We start from the raw sequence: 20,238 nt of genomic DNA on the forward strand, positions 1-20,238 counted from the left end.
TCCCCGGGGGGCAGCCTTGAATCCTGACCCCTTCGCCCTCTCACTGACCGCTCTGCTTCGTTTTTCCGGGGCCTGGGGGCCCGGTCCCCTCACCAAGCTCCCTTGGATAAGGTGCGAAAGATGGGAGTCGGGTGAAAACAGGCAGTTCAGCATGTCGTCCGGCACCCACCCCCGCCTCCCGGGCGATCTGCCTTCCTTACCCCAGTCTATCACCGGTTCTGGACACTCGGCTTCTCGGTTCTTATCTTGCTGGGTCTGAAGTGCCCTAGACTTTGAACCCTGGTGACTTCGTCACCGGTAGTTCGGCCTTGGGAGTCAGAGGGGATAAGGAGAATTAATTGCCAGGTGAAGCTAACGCCTTAGGCCTCAATTACTAGAGGAGTTCAGTTTTCGGATCCAATCAGCCTTTTCTGTTGGTGCTAGTGTTTTCTTCCCGTTTTGGTGGGAAGGGAAAAGCGTGGTCAGTCTACATGTAACCTCTGAGGTATGTTGAATTCACGTGAATTTCCTCGACGTCCACCCTGCAAAGCTATGCATAACTAGACAAATTAACTTGGTTAAAAGAAAAAGTAGTTTAATTAACATTGTTTTGGAAGTCTGATCATTTTTATTTGACTCAGAATTCTAGAGTTAGAAGGGGCCTTGTAGTTTCTAGCCTAAACCCCTTATCTTTCTGATGAGAAATTGAGGATCATTGACGTTAAGCTTTTGTCCGAGATCATACAGCTAGTCATGGAAAGCGATTGAAAACACATTATCGAGGATTTTACATCTGAAAAGTAGAGAGGCACACTTAATTGTTAAATACATTTGATTGGAAGAAACTCAAATTTTACTTGCAGTTGACGATATTTTTCACTTAGAATCTATAAAAGTGCGCTAAACTTGGAATATTGAAAACTTCCAACTATTTATTCAATAGGTAAAACTTTTAAAAAAACTGTGGGCATGTATTTGATATGCTAGGTTAAAGAGACATAAGTGTTTTTGCTTCTTTGCTTTTAGTTATACCATGAGAAGTTATTTAACCAAAGTAACTCCCACTTACAATAAGTTGGGCTGGGGAGTGACACATTTCTTTAGAATGGTCTTTTGTATTTTGTACCACTTAAAAAATATTATGACTACTGTATTAAATCTCCATCCTAATATAGTGTCTGAATCATTTTTATTTAGCTTTAACATAATTTTAGGGGATAGAGTGCTGATCAAATAATGATACTTTATAAAAAGCTAGTTTGTAAAAAGAATTTATTTCGGATATGTCATTGTTGGATATGGGGCCCAGCCTGGCAAGTTTTCTGCTAGAATTAGTGATTTTGAAATGGTGCAGTAGCTACTGTGGAAAGGTGAGGGAAGTCAGGGAGGTGCTGTGCATGGCCATGTAATTGGGCTAGTTAAGAAGAAAAAAGTAGAACTTAAAAAAAATAATACTGGGAAGTGAGAATGTACAAAATAAAATAGATGTGATTTAGTGAGCAAATACGATCTTAGCAGAGAGATTGAAAGGAAAAAGTGAGGAAAAGGAAGTTAATTGTGCACAAAATATCACACAGGTGATACGTGGTGTGTCATAATAAAAAGTAAGGATGTGGAGTTACAATCTGGTTATTGTGTGTAAATGTCTTTATGCTAAGTCTTATGGGCCTTTTTTTACTAGACTCCTTGATGGAATTAGGTAAACTCTATTACTAAAGTGGTTCTTAGGACCACTTTAGACTCTTAAACATTATTGGCTATCCAGTAAAAAAAAACAAAAAACAAAAAACCCATAGCCCTGCCTTAATAGAAGACAGGTGGGTGTTCTTATTTATTTTTGCAGTCAGTCTATTTTGATATGTTATTTTGCTTGAATTGTATTAAAGAACTCTGGCTTCACATATATAATATAGTTGGAAAAAGGGATAAAAAATTATTTTTCAGATAATTCTGCATATTCTTCTTTGATACTACACTGCAGGGGTGCCTGGGTGACTCAGTGGGTTAAGCATCCGACACTTGATCTCAGCTCAGGTCTTGACCCAAGTTGGTGAGTTCAGGCCCCATGCTGGGGTTTTAGAGTTCAAGCTCCACACCCAGTGCAGAGCCACTTAAAAAAAAAAAAAGAGAGAGAGAGGGTTTTAATTCAGAAATCAAGGGTTAATAGAAGTGTGAAATCTGAAATATTAGAAATGAACTTTTTTGTACTCTATTTTTAAAAAATTCATTGGTCTGTTCTACACTTTGAATGGATCTTTACTCATGGATCTTTACCCGTGTATGATTTTGTAACATAATGAATTGATCATCTGGGAGATTTTGCTTCACTGAGTAAGGTTTATTTTCTAAATGTGGACGATACGGTTCATTATATAATAGAAAAAGCACAATAATATCATCATTGATCTCATCAGAAAGATCTTTACATATTAGCAAGCTGTGAGGCTCATGGTAGTGGACACAAGGTTTTCAAAATTTTTGATATTTGCTTGAAAACTGAAATTTTTTCAAAATTAATAAATACTGTCAATTATTTTCCAAGTCACAGATTCAGTTCATCATTATTGACAAAATGTATGCCACATAGCTAACTACTAGTTATGTACCATTTTTGGAAATTGAGAATTGAGAAAATAGTCAAAACACAGACTCTGAAACAGGTTCCAGGCTCTGAGCTGGCAGTCAGCACAGAGCCCGACGCGGGGCTCGAACCCACGAACCGCAAGATCATGACCTAAGCGAAAGTCGGATGCTTAACTGACTAAGCCACCCAGGCTCCCCTATTAATTCTTTTTTAAGAGACAGAGAACCAGAGCATGAGTAGGGGAGGGCAGAAAGAGAGGGAGACACAGAATCTGANCCCAAAATTTTTTTGGTCTTTATTTTTGAGAGAGAAGAGAGAGAGATTGAGCATGAGCAGGGAAGAGACAGGGAGAGGGAAACACAGAATCTGAAGCAGGCTCCAGGCTCTGAGCTGTCATCACAGAGTCCATCACAGGACTAGAACTCATGAGCCGAGCCGTGAAATCATGACCTACGCCCAAGTCGAATGCTTAAGTGACTTAGCCACCCAGGTGCCTTTGTTTCTCCTTTAAAACTGAGGTGAATGTGGAGAGGGTGCCTGGGTGACTGAGTTGGTTAAACGTATGGCTCTTGATTTCAGCTCAGGTCATGATCTCACGGTTTGTGATTTTGAGACCCATGTGGGGCTCTGCACTGATAGTATGAGCCTGCTTTGGATCTCTTTCTCACTCCCTCTCTGCCCCCTTCCCCACACCCTGCTGGTACACTCATGTTCTCTCTTTCAAAACAAATAAACATGAAAAAATTAAAAACAAACAAACTGAGATTGACATCTAACTCTCCTCTGATTATTCCAGATCTTTGTTTTATCATTATTTTTCAACTCCAACATTTTTTTGAAAACTTACAGTATCCCTCTCCAAACTGCCTTCTATATTTAGCTTAAAGATAATCTTTTCTAAACAAATTTAGTTACCTTAGGATTCCTCTTTATCCCTTATCAGTCTTTGAAAACTCTGTGTTCACTTTTAATTACTATAAAATTCTCTAGTTGTCTCTGAGATTCTGATAGGAAATAGTGTTTAATTTTTCTTTTTTTTAACAGGAATATTTAACATATAACATTCTTATTTCTTTCAAAGAAAAACTTCTTAGCTGCTAAGGTAGTCAGATTTGTTGAGCTTCACTTTATGTAATTTTTATTATCAAAATCTGTTTGAAAATTTTTCTAAAGTTAAAATTACTGTATTCAGTATGCATTTTTCAAATAATACCTTTTCTTCACTCAGTTACATGTTAGAATCAGTTCCTCATCCTATTGTGGTTCTTCACAACTTCAGCATCCACATTGGCTCTTTTGGCACCTACCTTCATAATTCTTCAGTTCTTGACGTCCTTCATGTCTCCTACAAGTCTTTTGGCCAACCACCTAGCGCTTGAAACTGTCCTCTCACAACTTTGAATTTTACAGTTTCCTTCCATCACTGATCACTGCTGAAGTTTGAGAATGTGAGATTGAACTGTTGCCTAGGTAGGAAGTCTGGTATTCTAGATAAGCAGTAAGAGAGTAACAAGATGAAGATGTGTCTGGATACTGGGCCTGAACCAGAGTGACATTCTCCGCCCCCCCCCGCCCTGCTAATAAATGTAAATGATTATATTGAAATTGTGTATCTCAAATTAGAGTTTAAAATGCTCTCCTACTCTCTGAAATAATTTTTAAAAATGCTCTCCTAAATTGGAATATTAAAAATGTTCTGGGTTAGGGGCATCTAGGTGGCTCAAGTTAATTGATTGTCTGATCCGTTCAGGTCATGATCTCATGGTTCATGAGTTTGAGCTCCACATTGGGCTCTCTGCTATTATTATTATACGGAGCCCACTTCAGATCTCTGTCCCGTCTGTCTTCATCTCCTCCACTCACGTGCTCTCTCTGTCAAAAAGAAGTAAACATTAAAAAATATTCTGGCTTAATTTTCTGCAAAACAAGTCAATGGCCTGTAAATCATAGGGAACACCACTTACCAAGCATTTTATTTATTGTGCCACAAATACCCTATATTTACACTATGAAAAAATTACCTGTCTAAAACAGAAGTATCCAGTTTTAGAAGAATCTTTTTGTTATGCACTGTTACGCATTCTCTTCTAGCAAGTTTAGTAGAAACTTGTCATTTTCTGCATATGAAACCATATGAGCTTTAGAATTTAATGGTTTTGGTCATCTGTTCCTTAGAATAATACAATTTACAAGGCTGACATGGAAAACATAGGATCTAAAATTTCCCCTATTTTTACCTTTGTTATACACAAATATATAGGACACATTATTTTTTTTGCTCCAGTTTTTTTAGGAATGAATAAACAAGGATAAAATACTTTTGCTGGGCTTAATAATTCTGAAGAGTGATTTATTTATTTTTGTTGTTATAAGTGAGGTTATTGTTGCTTCCTAATTTTTTTTCTAGGATAAATACTTTTATTTGGTTTTGATTTCTTGTGGATTAATATTGCTGAAAGTGGGGAAAACATATTTATTTTAGATTTCCTAATGAGGATTTTTAAACATCTTAAATTTTGTCACAGAAATAAGAATCAGGCTCTACAATGACAACCTATTTGGAATTCATCCAGCAAAATGAAGAACGAGATGGAGTCCGATTTAGCTGGAATGTTTGGCCATCAAGTCGACTGGAAGCTACGAGAATGGTCGTTCCCGTAGCAGCTCTATTTACGCCACTGAAGGAGAGACCTGATTTACCACCTATTCAGTATGAACCTGTTCTGTGTAGCAGGACCACTTGCCGTGCAGTTTTGAATCCTTTATGGTAATTAAAATATATTGAAACAATTAATGTGCCAATATGATTTTAAAATGTAGTTGTTTTGTTCAATTATATAAAAATGTCTTTGTTTTTATTTACAGTTATTTTTTCAAATTAGGATAGCCTAATCCAAAGAACTGTAAAATTGAAGGATATTCTAGGTGTAGTGAGTTGATTAGAGACCAAATGTAAAATTGTCACTGTATGAAATGTTAGATCTAATCACTAGTATACCTAGATGCTGGTACTGGCTGGGTGTCAGTAGACCCATTTCATGTCATTGGAAAAGTTATGATTGAGTGGTATGTGTTTGATTTAAAAATGTTACGATTTCTTATTGCATAAACCAGAATATCAAGAATCTTCTTTTGTTCCTCTTTCCATTCTCTATACCCACCCAATCCATTAGCATTTCTGATTCTGCCTCCAGAACATTACTGATTCTGTCTTCTGTTTTCAGTCTCGGCTAGTACACTCAACTTCGTTGAGTAAAGATATACCATCTTTTTACTGGACAATTTCATTACCCTTCTAACTGGCCTCCCGTGTTTCCATTCTTGTCTTTCCACAGTTTATTCTCTTTCCAGAAGCTAGAATCTTACAAATGGACATCGGATTATTAAAATCCTTCAGTTTTGTCTTATTATACTTGGAATGAAAAATCCAATCTGCTAGTTAAGACTTAAAAAACCTGACATCTTATATCATCCATTTTCCTTATTGTTATCTATGTTATACCTAACCCTCTTTCTCATTCTTGAACACAACAGATTTATTCCTACCTTGGAATTTGTATAATAGCTGTATATTCTGCCTGGATTACTCTGTCCCCAGATTTTCCTGTGACTTGTTCCTTTTTCATTTAAAAATTTTTAAGTGTTTTTTAAATTTATTTTTGAGCCAGAGAGAGACAGAGCATTAGCAAGGGAGGGGTAGAGAGAGAGAGGGAGACACAGAATCCGAAGTAGGCTCCAGCCTCTGAGCTGTCAGCACAGAGCTCGATGCAGGGCTTGAACCCACAAACTGAGATCATGACCTGAACTGACATTGGACACTTAACCAACTGAACCACCCAGGTTCCCCAGTTACTTTTCATTTAGATCGCATTTCAGTTGTTTATTTAAGAAGGCATTCTTTTAAAGTAGCCCTCCCAGGGACACCTTGGTGGCTCAGTCTCTTAAGCATCTGACTCAATTTCAGCTCAGGTCATGATCTCAGGGTTTCTAGGTTCAAGCCCCACATTGGGCTCTGCACTGACAATGTAGAGCCCGCTTGGCATTCTCTGTCTCCTTCTCTCTTCTGCTCCCCCTTCTCTCTCTCTTAAAATAAATAAATAAACTTTAAAAAATAAAGTAGCCTTCCCAAACACACTTTCACATCCTGCTTTATCTTTAATCTCTTATTATCAGCACCTGAAAGTATCATTTGTAGTTTTACATCTACTTTCCTTTTGTATGTCTTTCTGTTCCAGAATTTAAGCTCCATGATAGCAGGGACCTTTGATCTCTTGTTTATTGCTGTATCATCAGCACCTAGAATAATGGCTAATACATTTTAAGCACTCAATAAATATATTTTTGAATTAAATGAATGTTTTCTAGATCTGAGTGAAGTTACTAAATCATTTGAAAAAAAATTGTTTTAATTTTACTGCTATCTGCTATATATTAAAAGTTATAATATGTTCATTTAATTAAACATGTGTATGTTAAAAATATAACTTCTTTTAGAAAGAAGTTAATTTTATTAAAATTAGGATCATTGTACAATGGAACTGAAACATGAGCTTTATTGTATTTTTTCTTAAAACAGTCAAGTGGACTATCGAGCAAAACTCTGGGCTTGCAACTTTTGTTATCAAAGGAATCAGGTAAGAAAACCTCCAATTCAGATGTTAATGCTGTAGTATGGGTCTTTTTTTTTTTTTTTTTTACAAAGAGTTTATTGTCAAATTAGTTTCAACATAACACCCACTGCTCATCCCCATTTTTTTTTTTTAATATTTATTCATTTTTGAGAGAGAGAGAGTGTGCAAGTGGGGGATGGGCAGAGAGAGAGAGGGAGACACAGAGTCTGAAGCAGGCTCCAGGCTCTGAGCTGTCAGCACAGAGTGCGACATAGGGCTCGAACCCACAAACTGTGAGATCATGACCTGAGCCGAAGTCGGACGCTTAGCTGACTGAGCCACCCAGGCACCCTGTAGTATGGGTCTTAATATGCAGACTAATGCATATTTTTTAAAAAGATGAAATAATTTTTCATGTGAAGAAAAATAGTTTTTAGTAATTAAGTGATCAGAAAATTATTTGCAGTTTGAAATTTCATTCTGGCAAATAATTTGTTAAAAATGTTTGGTTTTTTTCTCTCTGTAGTTTCCACCTACTTACGCTGGTATATCTGAACTGAATCAACCTGCGGAGCTCTTACCTCAGTTTTCTAGCATTGAATATGTAGTTCTGGTAAGAACATAAGAGTAAATCCTAAGAAAGATTTAAATATTCAATGATTTATTTTATACCAATAGAATTGTTAAATTGAGATGACTTAAAGGGCATTGTTCTTAATTCCCACATTGAATTGATGGAGCAATTCAGAGATAAGAACTGTCCTGGTCAATTTAGACAAAGTAATTTCTCTTTTGTAGTTATTTAATGGGTAACCAGGATATTGGGTGGTGTGGTGTGATTTGCTATCGTGAGTAGCTCAATAAACAGTGCACTCTCAATGTTGCTGTATAGTTGGAAGGTCAGTTCACAAATACTTAAGTCATTATGTTACTGGAACTTGATGATATATCCCCAAGTCTAATTATTAAAGTTACTTTTGCATTGGTCCTTGTTAAGAAAATCATTTTTCTTCCCTTTCTGAACACCTTTACGTAGTTGTTTACATATTTAAGTTGTAAAGTAATGATTTCCTCTATGATTGTTGTAGAGAAAGCAGAGTATGATTCGTGTGAGCCAGTAACTTATCCAGTCTAGCTAGTTTCCAGTTTTCTTACAGTCTAATTCAGGTTAAGATAATTATTGTTTTGTTTTTAAGCTTTATAGCTACTGTTTTCTTATTTTAAGAGAAATAAAGACTTGTTATAAGAAATGAAGCCTTAGGCAGTTAAATAGATTAAAAATGAAAGTCTCCTTCCTGTAACTACAAATAATGTTTTTAAACTTAATTTTTCTCTTGCTATGTCTCAGATAGCTCTCCATGCATATATAAATTGTTTCATTTCTGAAATGATTTTAGTAAGATTTCATTGTATGAATGTATTGTAAATTATTTAATTAGTCCCCTACTAATTATCCTTGCATATTGTGCTGAGTGTTAATACATTATTTCCTTATTATTGCAACATTTTTTAAAAGCGTGGTCCTCAGATGCCTTTGATATTCCTCTATGTGGTTGATACTTGCATGGAAGATGAAGATTTACAAGCCCTGAAAGAATCTATGCAGATGTCATTAAGTCTTCTACCACCTACAGCTTTGGTTGGACTTATTACTTTTGGGAGAATGGTACAGGTTCATGAACTTGGATGTGAGGGCATTTCAAAAAGCTACGTGTTCAGAGGAACGAAAGATCTGTCTGCCAAACAACTGCAGGTAAACAACAAGAATGGTAGTTTCAGCCTTAATCTCTAGGCATCACTCCATAAATGTCTATAAATGCCTTCTGGATTTAAGTTTCTAGAAAATATTTTTATTGTGAATGACTAATATAATGGTATTAGAACAAAGGCTTTATTTAATGTTGACATCAGCTTTCTTTCATTTGCCCTTAAATTATTGTTAGATTGAAGACCCCTCACTTTTTCTTTTTTAAAAATTTTTGTTTATTTATTTTTTAGAGAGAGAGAGAGCATGCATGTGAGCAGGGGAGGGGCAGAAAGAGAGGGAGACACAGAATCTGAAGCAGGCTCCAGGCCTCAAGCTGTCAGCACAGAGCTCGACATGGGGCTCGAACTCACAAGCAGTGAGATCATGACCTCAGCTAAAGTTGGATGCTTAACTGAGTGAGCTACCCAGGTGGCCCAAAGACCCCTCACTTTTAATTGTGAAACTGAAGGTATTTTGCTAGATATATGAAGGGCTAATGGAAGAGTCATGCTGAAGATTGAGGGAAAGCAACCACAGAATGTTAGCTTTTCTTTCTTGACATCTCATTTAGGACCTAAATGCTCTTACTATGTTTGGCGCGGGGAGGTATTTAAGGCTCGAGTGTTATATGTATGTATGAACCAAGAGTATATATTTTTTCATACATGAGGACAACATTTTTATTTTGGCGGAAAATTGAAGCTTTATCTTCCAAGGCAGAGGAGTTATGTGTGACTTACTAGGATCATCTAGAGATACTTTTCAGTAAATTTTTTTTCCCCCAGAGATTTTGCTAGACCACAAGAAAGTAAGTGAATGTGTGCTTGTATTGGGAGGTTGTCGAGAGGATAGGATTGTTCATGTAAGTCTTCTGAAAAACTATAAAGGATTCTGATACAATCCCAAGTTAAGAACAGTTACACTGGAATGTGGTAAGTCAGTCTTGTATAAAGTAGACAGATAAGAAATCGGATTTTGGAGCATCCAAGTATCCCAAATGAAAAGGAAAAGAAGATTTTGAGAACAATATTAAATGATTGTAATTTGAAGGTTAGAACTGGGATAGTAGTGTTGCAGTTAACTGAGATAGAAAATAGTGGAGGAATTTGCAGATTTGGGTGGGGAGGATAATGAACAGTGAATAAGATCATGAATAAGATTTGAGGAAGTGAAGAAAATTAGAGCTTGAGCTCTTTCAAGAGGTTTGTTGAAGCTAAGGAAGACAATAGTGTGGGAATTTGAGAGGACCCAGTTAACAGGTTTAGGTTAGGAAGGGCACTCGAATGTGTTACATAGGAGGGAAGACAGACTAATGAGGGTGAGTGAAAGCAGGAGTGAGCTGAGCTTTCAGAGGACATGATAGGAATTCCTTCATGAACAGAGGAAGCAGAGTACCTTGGGGAGGAGGATCATCTGTTTCCATGAGACAGGACAGAAAGTGGGCAAGTTTAATCTTTCCGTGCCTTAGTTTTTTTCATCTGTGGAAGAGAGTTAATAATAGTATCTACCTTATAAGGTGGTCATGAAAATTAAGTTAATAATAGTGTCTACCTTATAAGGTGGTCATGAAAATTAAATGGATTGTGCCTGTTAACTGTTTGCTATTGTTCTTTTTAAGCCACAAACTTACTTAAAGTTGTATAATGTTACTTCTGATTGTAAAGTACATTTTACTTGAATTATGTTAAAGCGTATGTAATACATAAGGTACCTGCTTTTTTGTTGAAGGCAATAAATCCCTACAAACTAGAGTTTTTTCTCCATTGAAATGTTTTTATTTTGTTAATTTTTTTTGCCATCTTTATTCAAGTATTTCACAGCAGTTATATTACCAATTACAGTAAGTGTTCAAAAATTCCAGAATTCAAAAATGAAATAATTTACTTCAGACTAATATAAAATGAAGTCAAATGTAAAACATCAATTTAACACAATTCTAAATTAAACTATAAACCCAAAATAGACCATAGTTGATGAAGTCTACTTAATCCACAAAGTAGACATCTGTAACTAAAACCACAAAGAGGTCTCCCAAAGTCTAAGTAACTGAATATACAAAATACTAAAGATGCAAGTACAAGCCCAAATTCAAGCTTGCAATATGATTACAAATAATAATTATAATAACAATGGCATTTAACTATGGGACCTGACACTGAAGATACCTACTGAATAGCACCAATAGCTAAATCAACTTAATCAAAAATGGAAAGATATTACTACCCCACTCCCTAAAAATAAAATCCAGTAAACTTAAAAATACATTGGCATATGAGAGAAATCAAGTCATGAAAGGATGTAAAACAAAACTAAATTAATCACAAGTGAGATTCAAGCTGAAAAACACAGTTAACTCCACAGCCATCAGTTTCTTAAAAAAATTTTTTTTTTGTTAACATTTATTTATTATTGAGAAACAGAGAGAGATAGAACATGAGCATGGGAGGGGCAGAGAGAGGGGGAGACACAGAATCTGAGGCAGGCTCCAGGCTCTGANTAGAGAGAGAGAGGACACTGTATCCAAAGCAGGCTCTAGGCTCTGAGCTGTCAGCACAGAGCCTAATGCAGGGCTTGAACCCACAAGCGGTGAGATCATGACCTGAGTTGAAGTCCGACACTAACCCACTGAGCCACCCATGCGCCCCCACAGCCGTCGGTTTTAACCCTTCAGAAAGTTCCCATGGTCCCCACAGCTGAGCATTACTATTGTTGGTCTGTGCTGTGATGAAATGTTTTTATTTTCCTTCTCTGTTCATTTGGTTGAAAAGAGCCTGGTCTTTGCTCCCCAAATAGTCCTGAATTCAAATCTGAAACTCTTCTAGTTGTGTAATATTGGGTTGATCTCTGCTTGTTTTCTTATCCTCTGTGTAAGAGGATAAATAATACTTACTTTACAAGGTTATTCATACTAAGGGAAAGAATATAAGAACAGTCAGTATAGTGTTAACTTTTACAGGGCTTTGTGGTAAAACCTGGCTTAATCTCTTGCTCTGCAACTTACTAGTTGTGTAACCTTTGGCAGGTTACTTAACCTTTCTGAGTGTCAGTTTTCATTTATAAAGTAGTGATTAAAAAATCTACTTCATTGTTGTTCTGTGAAAAAATAATATACATAAAGAATTTAGCACAGAGTTTAGCACATAGTAAGTTCTTAGGAAAAAGTTGCTCTTCCTGCTGGGAGTATAGGAAATACTATAAGATTAGTTCAATAATTTTTTTCTTTGCAAATCTTTAGACTTTCTGGTTTTTTGTTATATGCTTTTATTCTGTTAGTTCATGAACAAGATTCAAGAAAACTTCAGGAAAAGAACATTATTGTCATATGTCTAGAGAGGAATTTTGTACACTTAAAAATCAAAACAAAACTGGCAGTTTTGAATTAAGTCAAAAAATTAGGTATAGACATACATACGTATACCTTATAACCCCTTTTATAGGATTCCGTGTCCCTCTCCTTTATAACATTTATTACAGTTGTAATTTTATACTTTTTTAGCTAATGATTTTATTAACTGGTGTCTATTTCACCAGATCTTAATTTCGTAAGGTCATGACTATATATATTATATATATTTACCATCAGATGCCTGGCACATAGCAGGTACTTGAAATATAGTTGCTCAAAGTGATGGATGAATACAAGTTAAGAAATATAAATATTCACGTGGGACGCCCTGGTGGCTTAGCCTGTTAAGCCACCGACTCTTGATTTTGACTCATGTCATGATCTCACGTGCATGAGATTGAGCCCCATGTCGGGCTCTTCGCTGACAGCATGGAGCCTGCTTGAGATTCTTTCTCTCTCTGCCCCTCCCCTGCTGGCACTCATGTGTGCGTGCTCTCTCTCTAAATAAATAAAATTAAAAGAAATAGACATTGATGTTACATATTAGCTTTTTGACTCTTAATTAGAAATAAACTATTTCTGAGCTAGTGTCCCTCTTTGCTCATATAATACCTTATACTTTGCTCTCTTATGGTTATTTTTTCATTTATTGTTATTGTGTAGCTGAGAGTCTCCCCATCTAGACCTTTTGCTTTCTGAGGAAAGAGACTTTATGTTCTTTATTCTTTATCTTTGTGTTCCTAATACCTAGCACAGCATTTTGGATATGGTAAGTAGTTGATACATCTTTGTAGGAGTACTTAAATGGATATCACAAAAATAATCTCTTTACAGGAAATGCTGGGACTCTCTAAAGTACCTGTTACTCAAGCTACACGTGGTCCTCAAGTACAACAGCCACCTCCTTCCAATAGGTAATAATTAAATATGGCAAAGAGAATTTTACAATTTGTGCAGCTCTTTTAAGCATCTTGTACCCTTCACTGGAACACAGACATTCAGTATTACTATAATTGTTAAATATTTTTAGGAATATAAACACACTGCATTAGTATGCCTTCTAAAAAGTTGAAGCAGAAGCATGCCATTAAAATGGTTGGTTTCTTATCATTACGATGTTAAGGACTTTTTTAGGTTTGATATCTTCCTGATCTCCTATTTTTAAGTTCATGAACTGTGGTTGAAGGTAGTCAAGCTAAAATAGGGCCTCAAAAGTTTTTCATTTAGCCTTAGAGGTAGTTTTCCCCCTCCCCAAACTTACTAATCAGAAGTCGTATTACTAAAATTGAGTTGAACATATCTTCTCATAATTGTTTCAATAGCCTCAGGGCTGACTAATTGGTAAATGAAAGATGCAGTCCTGATGTAATATTTGGTGTGAGGGTTTCATTTATAGCAGTTGTACTCAAACCTTGATTGTGGACCAGATAATGTCACCTGGACACTTGTTTGAGATGCACATTCTTGGGGCCCTCCCTCAGACCTGCAGAAACGCGACCCAGGAACCCTCCCACCAATTCTGTTGTACACAAAAGTTAGAGGACCATTGGTCTACCATGTATTCAAATTGTTTTTCTCTATTTCTAAAAAAGGAAACAGTTTGTTTCTTACATTCTTACCCACAAACATTAATAAATGACCTTTGATTTATTTTTGTTTTTCAGATTCTTGCAGCCAGTACAGAAAATAGACATGAATCTCACAGATCTTCTGGGAGAACTGCAGCGAGACCCGTGGCCTGTACCACAGGGCAAGAGACCTTTGCGTTCCTCTGGGGTGGCGCTTTCCATAGCTGTAGGACTACTTGAGGTAGGGACGATAGCTGTGTTTTGGAACGTAAATGTGCATGTGTGTGTGTGTTTCAGTGATATCTACAAGGTAATGTTGAGTGAAAAAATCAGGTCATTAAGACAGCAAATATCTCAAATTTGATCTGTGGTATATTCTTTTGTGTGTAGAGATGCACTTGGATGTTTGTCCATCCAGATGTTAATTAACAGTGGTAGGATAAGGGGAATTTTGCTTTTAAGTAGAATTTGAACATTTTACACTACACGTATTTTAGCTTTATAATTAGAAAAGAGAGTTTGAAAGAAAAAAGCTTTTTAAAAATGTGAGATGCCATCAAAGTTACGGAAAAGTTGTAAAGAACTTTTTTCCCCCTGAACTATTTAAGTTGCTGAGATGATGTTCCCAACCTTGAATACTTTAGTTGTTTCCTGTAAATCAGAATATTTTTGTACATAACTACAATATAATTAACAGTATTAACACTGATTATTAACTAATATTAACACTGATACATCACTACCACTAGTTTCAGATCTCATTCAAGTTTTGCAGATCATTTCAGTAATTTCTTTTACTAAAAAGATGTAGTTCAGAGACATGTATGTAGTGGTATGTCTATTTAGTCTTCTTTAGTGTCGAATAGACCCTCAAGTTTTCTTTGACTTTCATGACTTTGACACTTTGGAAGATTCAGGCCGGTTATTTTATAGACTCTCTCAAATTAGCTTTGTTTTGATGTATCCTCACAATTAGATTCAGGTCTTGTATCAGCAGGAATATCATAGAAATAATGCTGTGTTCTCATTATACCTTGTCAGTCGGCAATGATTGTTAATTGTGACAAGTGATCACCATGATCACTTACTAAGATTGTGTCTGCCAGGTGTTTCCATTGTAAAGTCACTCTTATTTCCCCTCCTTTTGTAATTAATAAACATTAGAAGATGAGGATCTTTGAAACCAAGCAAATATCCCATTCTGCATCAGACTTTCAATTTATCTATCTATTAATATCATTATGGAGTTTACATATCCTTCTTTATGTGTATAACTACTTTGTTCCCAATTAATTATATTTATATAATTATATTAGAAATGCTTTTATTTGCAATTTCCATAAGCAGTTGTTGGCCAAAAATATAGAGCACATTTTTCAAGTTACCTTATAGCTTCAGAAAAGAATGTAAATGATACAACTTTTGCAATCCAATCTGTTTGGAGTCCTCAAAATTTCTGGTCTACTGGTAGCACTCTTATTTTTTATTTATGTAGTTATTTATTTTAAAAGTAATACCATTTTTTCTCATTTCACTGGTACCTTGGGAGGAAGGAGAGGTAGGTCAGTATACTCAATCCATCATCTTGAGCTAGAAAGATAAGCCACACATGTGTTTTAAACATAAAAAAGGAAAATAATAATGGCAAAACAAGAAGATGCCCCTTTTCTTACTCCTTCTCTGCTCTCTACTCTTCCCAGTCTAGGACTGGTTAAGCAGAAGCATCTTTGTTTATAGGGATCAGGTTTATAGATGATTTTAAAAAATTTAAAAAATTTTTTAAAAAATGTTTATTTAATTTTGAGAGAGAGTGAGCCAGGGAGGAGCAGAGAAAGAGAGAGAGGGAGACACAGAATCCAAAACAGGCTCCAGGCTCCGAGCTGTCAGCACACAGCCTGATGCTGGGCTCGAACTCACGAACCCTGAGATCATGACCTGAGCTGAAACCAGATGCTTAACTGACTGAGCCCCTAAAAAATTTGTCTTAACATTTATTCATTTTTGAAAGACAGAAACAGAGTGTGAGTGGGAGAGGGGCAGAGAGAATGGGAGACACAGAATTCTAAGCAGGCTCCAGGCTCTGAGCTGTCAGCACAGAGCCTGATGCCAGCTCAAACCCATGAACTGTGAGATCATGACCTGAGCTGAAGTCGGATGCTTAACCGACTGTGCCACCCAGGTGTCCCATGTAGATTATCTTAAAGCTAGGAAGGTACTAGCATTTAGGATAAGATTTCAAAAGAAAGGTATTCAAATAGATACTTTGTTTTTAAGTTTCATTTTAAACATTTGATTATTGGAAAATGTATGCTTTTTGTTTTCTAGAAAGAATATATCAAAATTCAGTTTTAGAAATATATATCCTTGAACCTTCCTTTAAACTCTTTTGCCATGTGATTTTTTTTCTAATAGTGTACCTTTCCCAACACTGGTGCTCGTATTATGATGTTCATTGGCGGTCCAGCCACTCAGGGGCCTGGAATGGTGGTTGGAGATGAATTGAAGACACCTATAAGATCATGGCATGACATTGAAAAAGACAATGCTAAATATGTTAAAAAGGGAACCAAGGTAATTTGGTTAAGTTTTTTGCTTTAGCAGAAAAATTTCATTTGATGGAAGAGGAGGAAGAATACAAATACTTTATAGTATGAAATCTGATATTGTGAAGTCTATGCTGTAACTACTATTCAGAATTGGAGAAATAGTCCCTTTTTTTTTTTGATAATTTAAGTTATAATTTTTCTGGTTGTAAATATTTAAAGACTTAATTGTAGCACTAGTAGGTATCTCTTTAAAGATTACTCCTGAGAGAAACCCTGTGTGCCTTTTTTAAAAATATGCATGTTAAAAAATATCTTTGCTACTTCAGAAAAAATTTCTTACATTTTTCAGTTTTTCATTTCCCAGAGGCTTCCTCTAGATACGTATTTTGTTCATAGGGTGAATAGTCCATCACTGTCTTATGCGTTGTTTTCTGTTCATGTAATTTCAATTTTATTTGAGTTTGTGCCAGTACATTTTCACTTTTGACTATTGGCTAATTAGTTCTGCTGGTAATGTCTCCTTTAAAAAAAAAATTATTTAAAAAAAAAATTCTTTAGAACTCACAATTTTAGTTTAGTTGTACTGTTTTAGCCCTTCTTTTTGGTAGTCATAATATTTTTAAAAGTGTAAATAATAACATAATTTTTGTCACTATTACTGGATTTTTTTCCTGCTACTAAATTTCCCTTTTGAACTTGAAATTTTTCTAAGAGCTTCAAAAATTGTTTCATATTTGTTTATCTTACAGCTTTTGTTACTGTTTTTCTGTATTTTGGTGGTTTTGTTACCTGGGTATAGACTTAGACAGGAAAGAGTTCTGTGTTCCTTTTCTACTATGTTTATGTATTAGTAGCAAGATGTTTGTTATACCTTTTCTCCAAGTTTAGCTTAATTTAGGTGTTTATTAAAAAGAATGCCTTAAAATGTGGAAGTGTCAGACTTCTAGAAGTTCCTGTATCACTTTATGAGGAGTTTTCTATTACAGAAATTAGAACATATCACACTTAAATTATTATGGATTATATTTTTAATATTTTTAGGTCGTTTTGATCTGTTTATGGGAAAAGTCATTTATAGGATGGTTGAGTTTATACATTACTTTGATTTGATTTAAAAAATTTTTTGTAGCATTTTGAAGCATTGGCTAATCGAGCTGCTACGACCGGTCATGTTATTGATATCTATGCCTGTGCGTTAGATCAGACAGGTCTCCTGGAAATGAAATGCTGTCCCAACCTTACTGGGTATGTATTTAAGTTTTTATAGTTTTTAGGATTATAGATTGATAATTACAGTTTACAAATATAAACCAATAATGACGGTTTAGGAAAAACACCCATCAGCCTACTACAGCAGGACAACTGTTAACAGTTTTTGATGCTCTTTTCAGTAAAGCACATTTCACATGTTTTCTAAAATTCAGTTATAAGTGCACAAGTTCTGTTTGAAAATTTCATGTTAATATCCTGCAGCCATTGTTTTATTATTGTAGAGTTTTTTGAGCCATAATTCATACACCATAAAATTTACCCATTTAAAGCATACAGTTGAATGTGAGGTTTTTTGGTATGTCCACAGGTTGAGCAACCATCACCAAATTTAGTTTTAGAAGATTTACATTACCCCAAAAAGTAACTGTACCCATTAGCAGTCAACACCCTTTCCTGTTTCCTTCTCTCTCTCCCCCTTGCTAAGCCTAGACTTCTAATCTACTTGCCGTTTATAGATTTACCTTTTTTGGATCTTAGGGAGAAACCATTCATCTTTCACCGTTAAGTATGGTGTTAGCTGTGGGTTTTTTTTAATTTTTAAAAAAATTTTTAATGTTTATTTTTTATTATTATTATTTTTTAAATGTTTTTTATTTATTTCTAGGAGAGAGAGAGAGAGAAACAGCGTGAGCAGGGGAGGGTCAGAGAGAGAGAGTCACAGACTGAAACAGGCTCCAGACTATGAGCTGGCAGTCAGCACAGAGCCCGATGCAGGACTCGAACCCACGAACTGCGAGATCATGACCCAAGCGAAAGTCGGACGCTTAACCGACTAAGCCACCCAGGCGTCCCTTTAATGTTTATTTTAGAGAGAGAGAGTCACAGACAGACAGACAATGTGAGCTGGTTGGGGACAGAGAGAGAGAGGGAGACACAGAACCCAAAGCAGGCTCCAGGCTCTGAGCTGTCAGCACAGAGCCCAATGCTGTGAGATCATGACCTGAGGAGAAGTTGGATGCTTAACCTACTGAGCCACCCAGGTGTCCCAGATGTGGGTTTTTATAGATACTTTTATCAGGTTGAAGATTTTTCTATCCTTAGTTGAGGTTTTTGTCATAAAAGGGTGTTAGATTTGGTTAAATGCTTTTTCTACATCTAGTGAGGGGATCACATGGTTTTTGTCCTTTTTTCTATTAATATGATGTATTATAGTTTTTTTGTTTGTTAAACCAACCTTGCATTCCTGGGATGAATCTCACTTGTGAATAATTCTTTTTATATATTGCTGGATTTGATTTGTTACTATTTTGTTGAGGATTTTTGCATCTGTCTTTATAAGGGATCTTGATCTATAATTTTTTTGTCCTTCTTGTAATATCTTTGGTATTGGTATCAGGATAATACTGGATTCAAAAAATGAGTTGAAAAGTGTTCCTCTTGCATTGGTAGTCATTACTTTGGAGATAATTTAAATAGGTTTTTAAAAAAACTCAATTAGGGGGGCTCCTGGGTGACTCAGTAGGTTAAGCATCTGACTTTGGCTCAGGTCTTAATCTCACAGTTCATGAGTTTGAGCCCCACAATGGGCTCTGTGCTGACAGCACGGAGTCTGCTTCAGATCTTCTGTCTCCCTCTCTCTGTCCCGTGTACACTCTTTCTCTCTAAAAAATAAACAAACATTTAAGAAAACTTAATTATGTCAATTCATTTCTCAAGTTCATTTAATTTTATTCATCTAATAAATATTAATGAGCACTTACTATGTATCAAACTATTTAGGATACTGGATATACACAGTGAACCAAACATAAAAGTTTACCCTCGGAGTTTATCCTCCAATACAGGAGTGTTCAGTGTAGTTTTCTGTTGAACATGTTCTCTGTATTGTTCCACTGAAATCTGGTGAGTGTAACTGAGGAATTGAATTTAAAATTTAAAATTTTAATTTTAATTGATTTACATTTAAATAAAATAGCCACATGTTGGATGCACAGTTCTAGTGAGAGGAGATGAGACAAGTAAAGTAGATAGTATGTCAGGAGGCAACAAATGTTAGGGAGAATAATAATGCAAAAAATGAGGTTTGCAGTTCTAAATGGGGTGAAGGGAAAGCTTCATTGAAGATGAGGGTTTAGCAAAGGCCTAAGGAAGTAAGGCAGTGAGCCATGTGCATAGACAAAAGAAGAGTGTTCCAAACAGAGAGACTATCAGGAGCAAAGCTAAGGACGTACACAGGGCATTTGAGATATAGCAAGGAGGCCAAAGTAGCTGGCATGGGGTGAGTAAGAAGGACAGATTGCGATGGTCTTTTGACTATGATAAGGACTTTGGATTTCACTTTTTTTTTTTAATGTTTATTTTTTTTAGAGAGAGAATGAAAGAGAGAACACAAGTGGGGAAGGGGCAGAGAGAGGGAGACACAGAATCCAAAGCAGGCTCCAGGCTCCAAGCTGTCAGCACAGAGCCTGACACAGGGCTTGAACCCATGAACCATGAGATCATGACCTGAGCTGAAGTTGGACACTTAACTGACTGAGCCACCCAAGTGCCCCTGTATTTCACTTTGAGTGAGATGGGAAATCATTGGAGCATTTTCAGTAGAGGAGTGATATGATCTGTAATGTTTTAAAAGGATCATCTGAATCC

General features: G+C 36.0%; 1 protein-coding gene across 1 annotated transcript in view; it reads left to right on the forward strand.

Annotated features, from left to right (window-relative positions):
• SEC23A (SEC23 homolog A, COPII component) overlaps positions 1 to 20,238 on the forward strand; it is a 75,381-nt gene that overhangs the window by 9,029 nt on the left and 46,114 nt on the right. Inside the window, exons 2-9 of the mRNA XM_077769197.1 lie at positions 5,089 to 5,330; positions 7,140 to 7,197; positions 7,700 to 7,786; positions 8,690 to 8,926; positions 13,101 to 13,180; positions 13,931 to 14,075; positions 16,247 to 16,405; positions 17,510 to 17,625. Coding sequence (XP_077625323.1) covers positions 5,110 to 5,330; positions 7,140 to 7,197; positions 7,700 to 7,786; positions 8,690 to 8,926; positions 13,101 to 13,180; positions 13,931 to 14,075; positions 16,247 to 16,405; positions 17,510 to 17,625 — 1,103 coding nt within the window. The 5' untranslated portion in view covers positions 5,089 to 5,109. The remainder of the gene's footprint in view (positions 1 to 5,088; positions 5,331 to 7,139; positions 7,198 to 7,699; positions 7,787 to 8,689; positions 8,927 to 13,100; positions 13,181 to 13,930; positions 14,076 to 16,246; positions 16,406 to 17,509; positions 17,626 to 20,238) is intronic.

The sequence above is a fragment of the Crocuta crocuta genome, unplaced genomic scaffold (genome assembly GCF_008692635.1).
Source record: "Crocuta crocuta isolate KB4526 unplaced genomic scaffold, BGI_CrCroc_1.0 scaffold65, whole genome shotgun sequence".
NCBI lineage: Eukaryota > Metazoa > Chordata > Mammalia > Carnivora > Hyaenidae > Crocuta > Crocuta crocuta.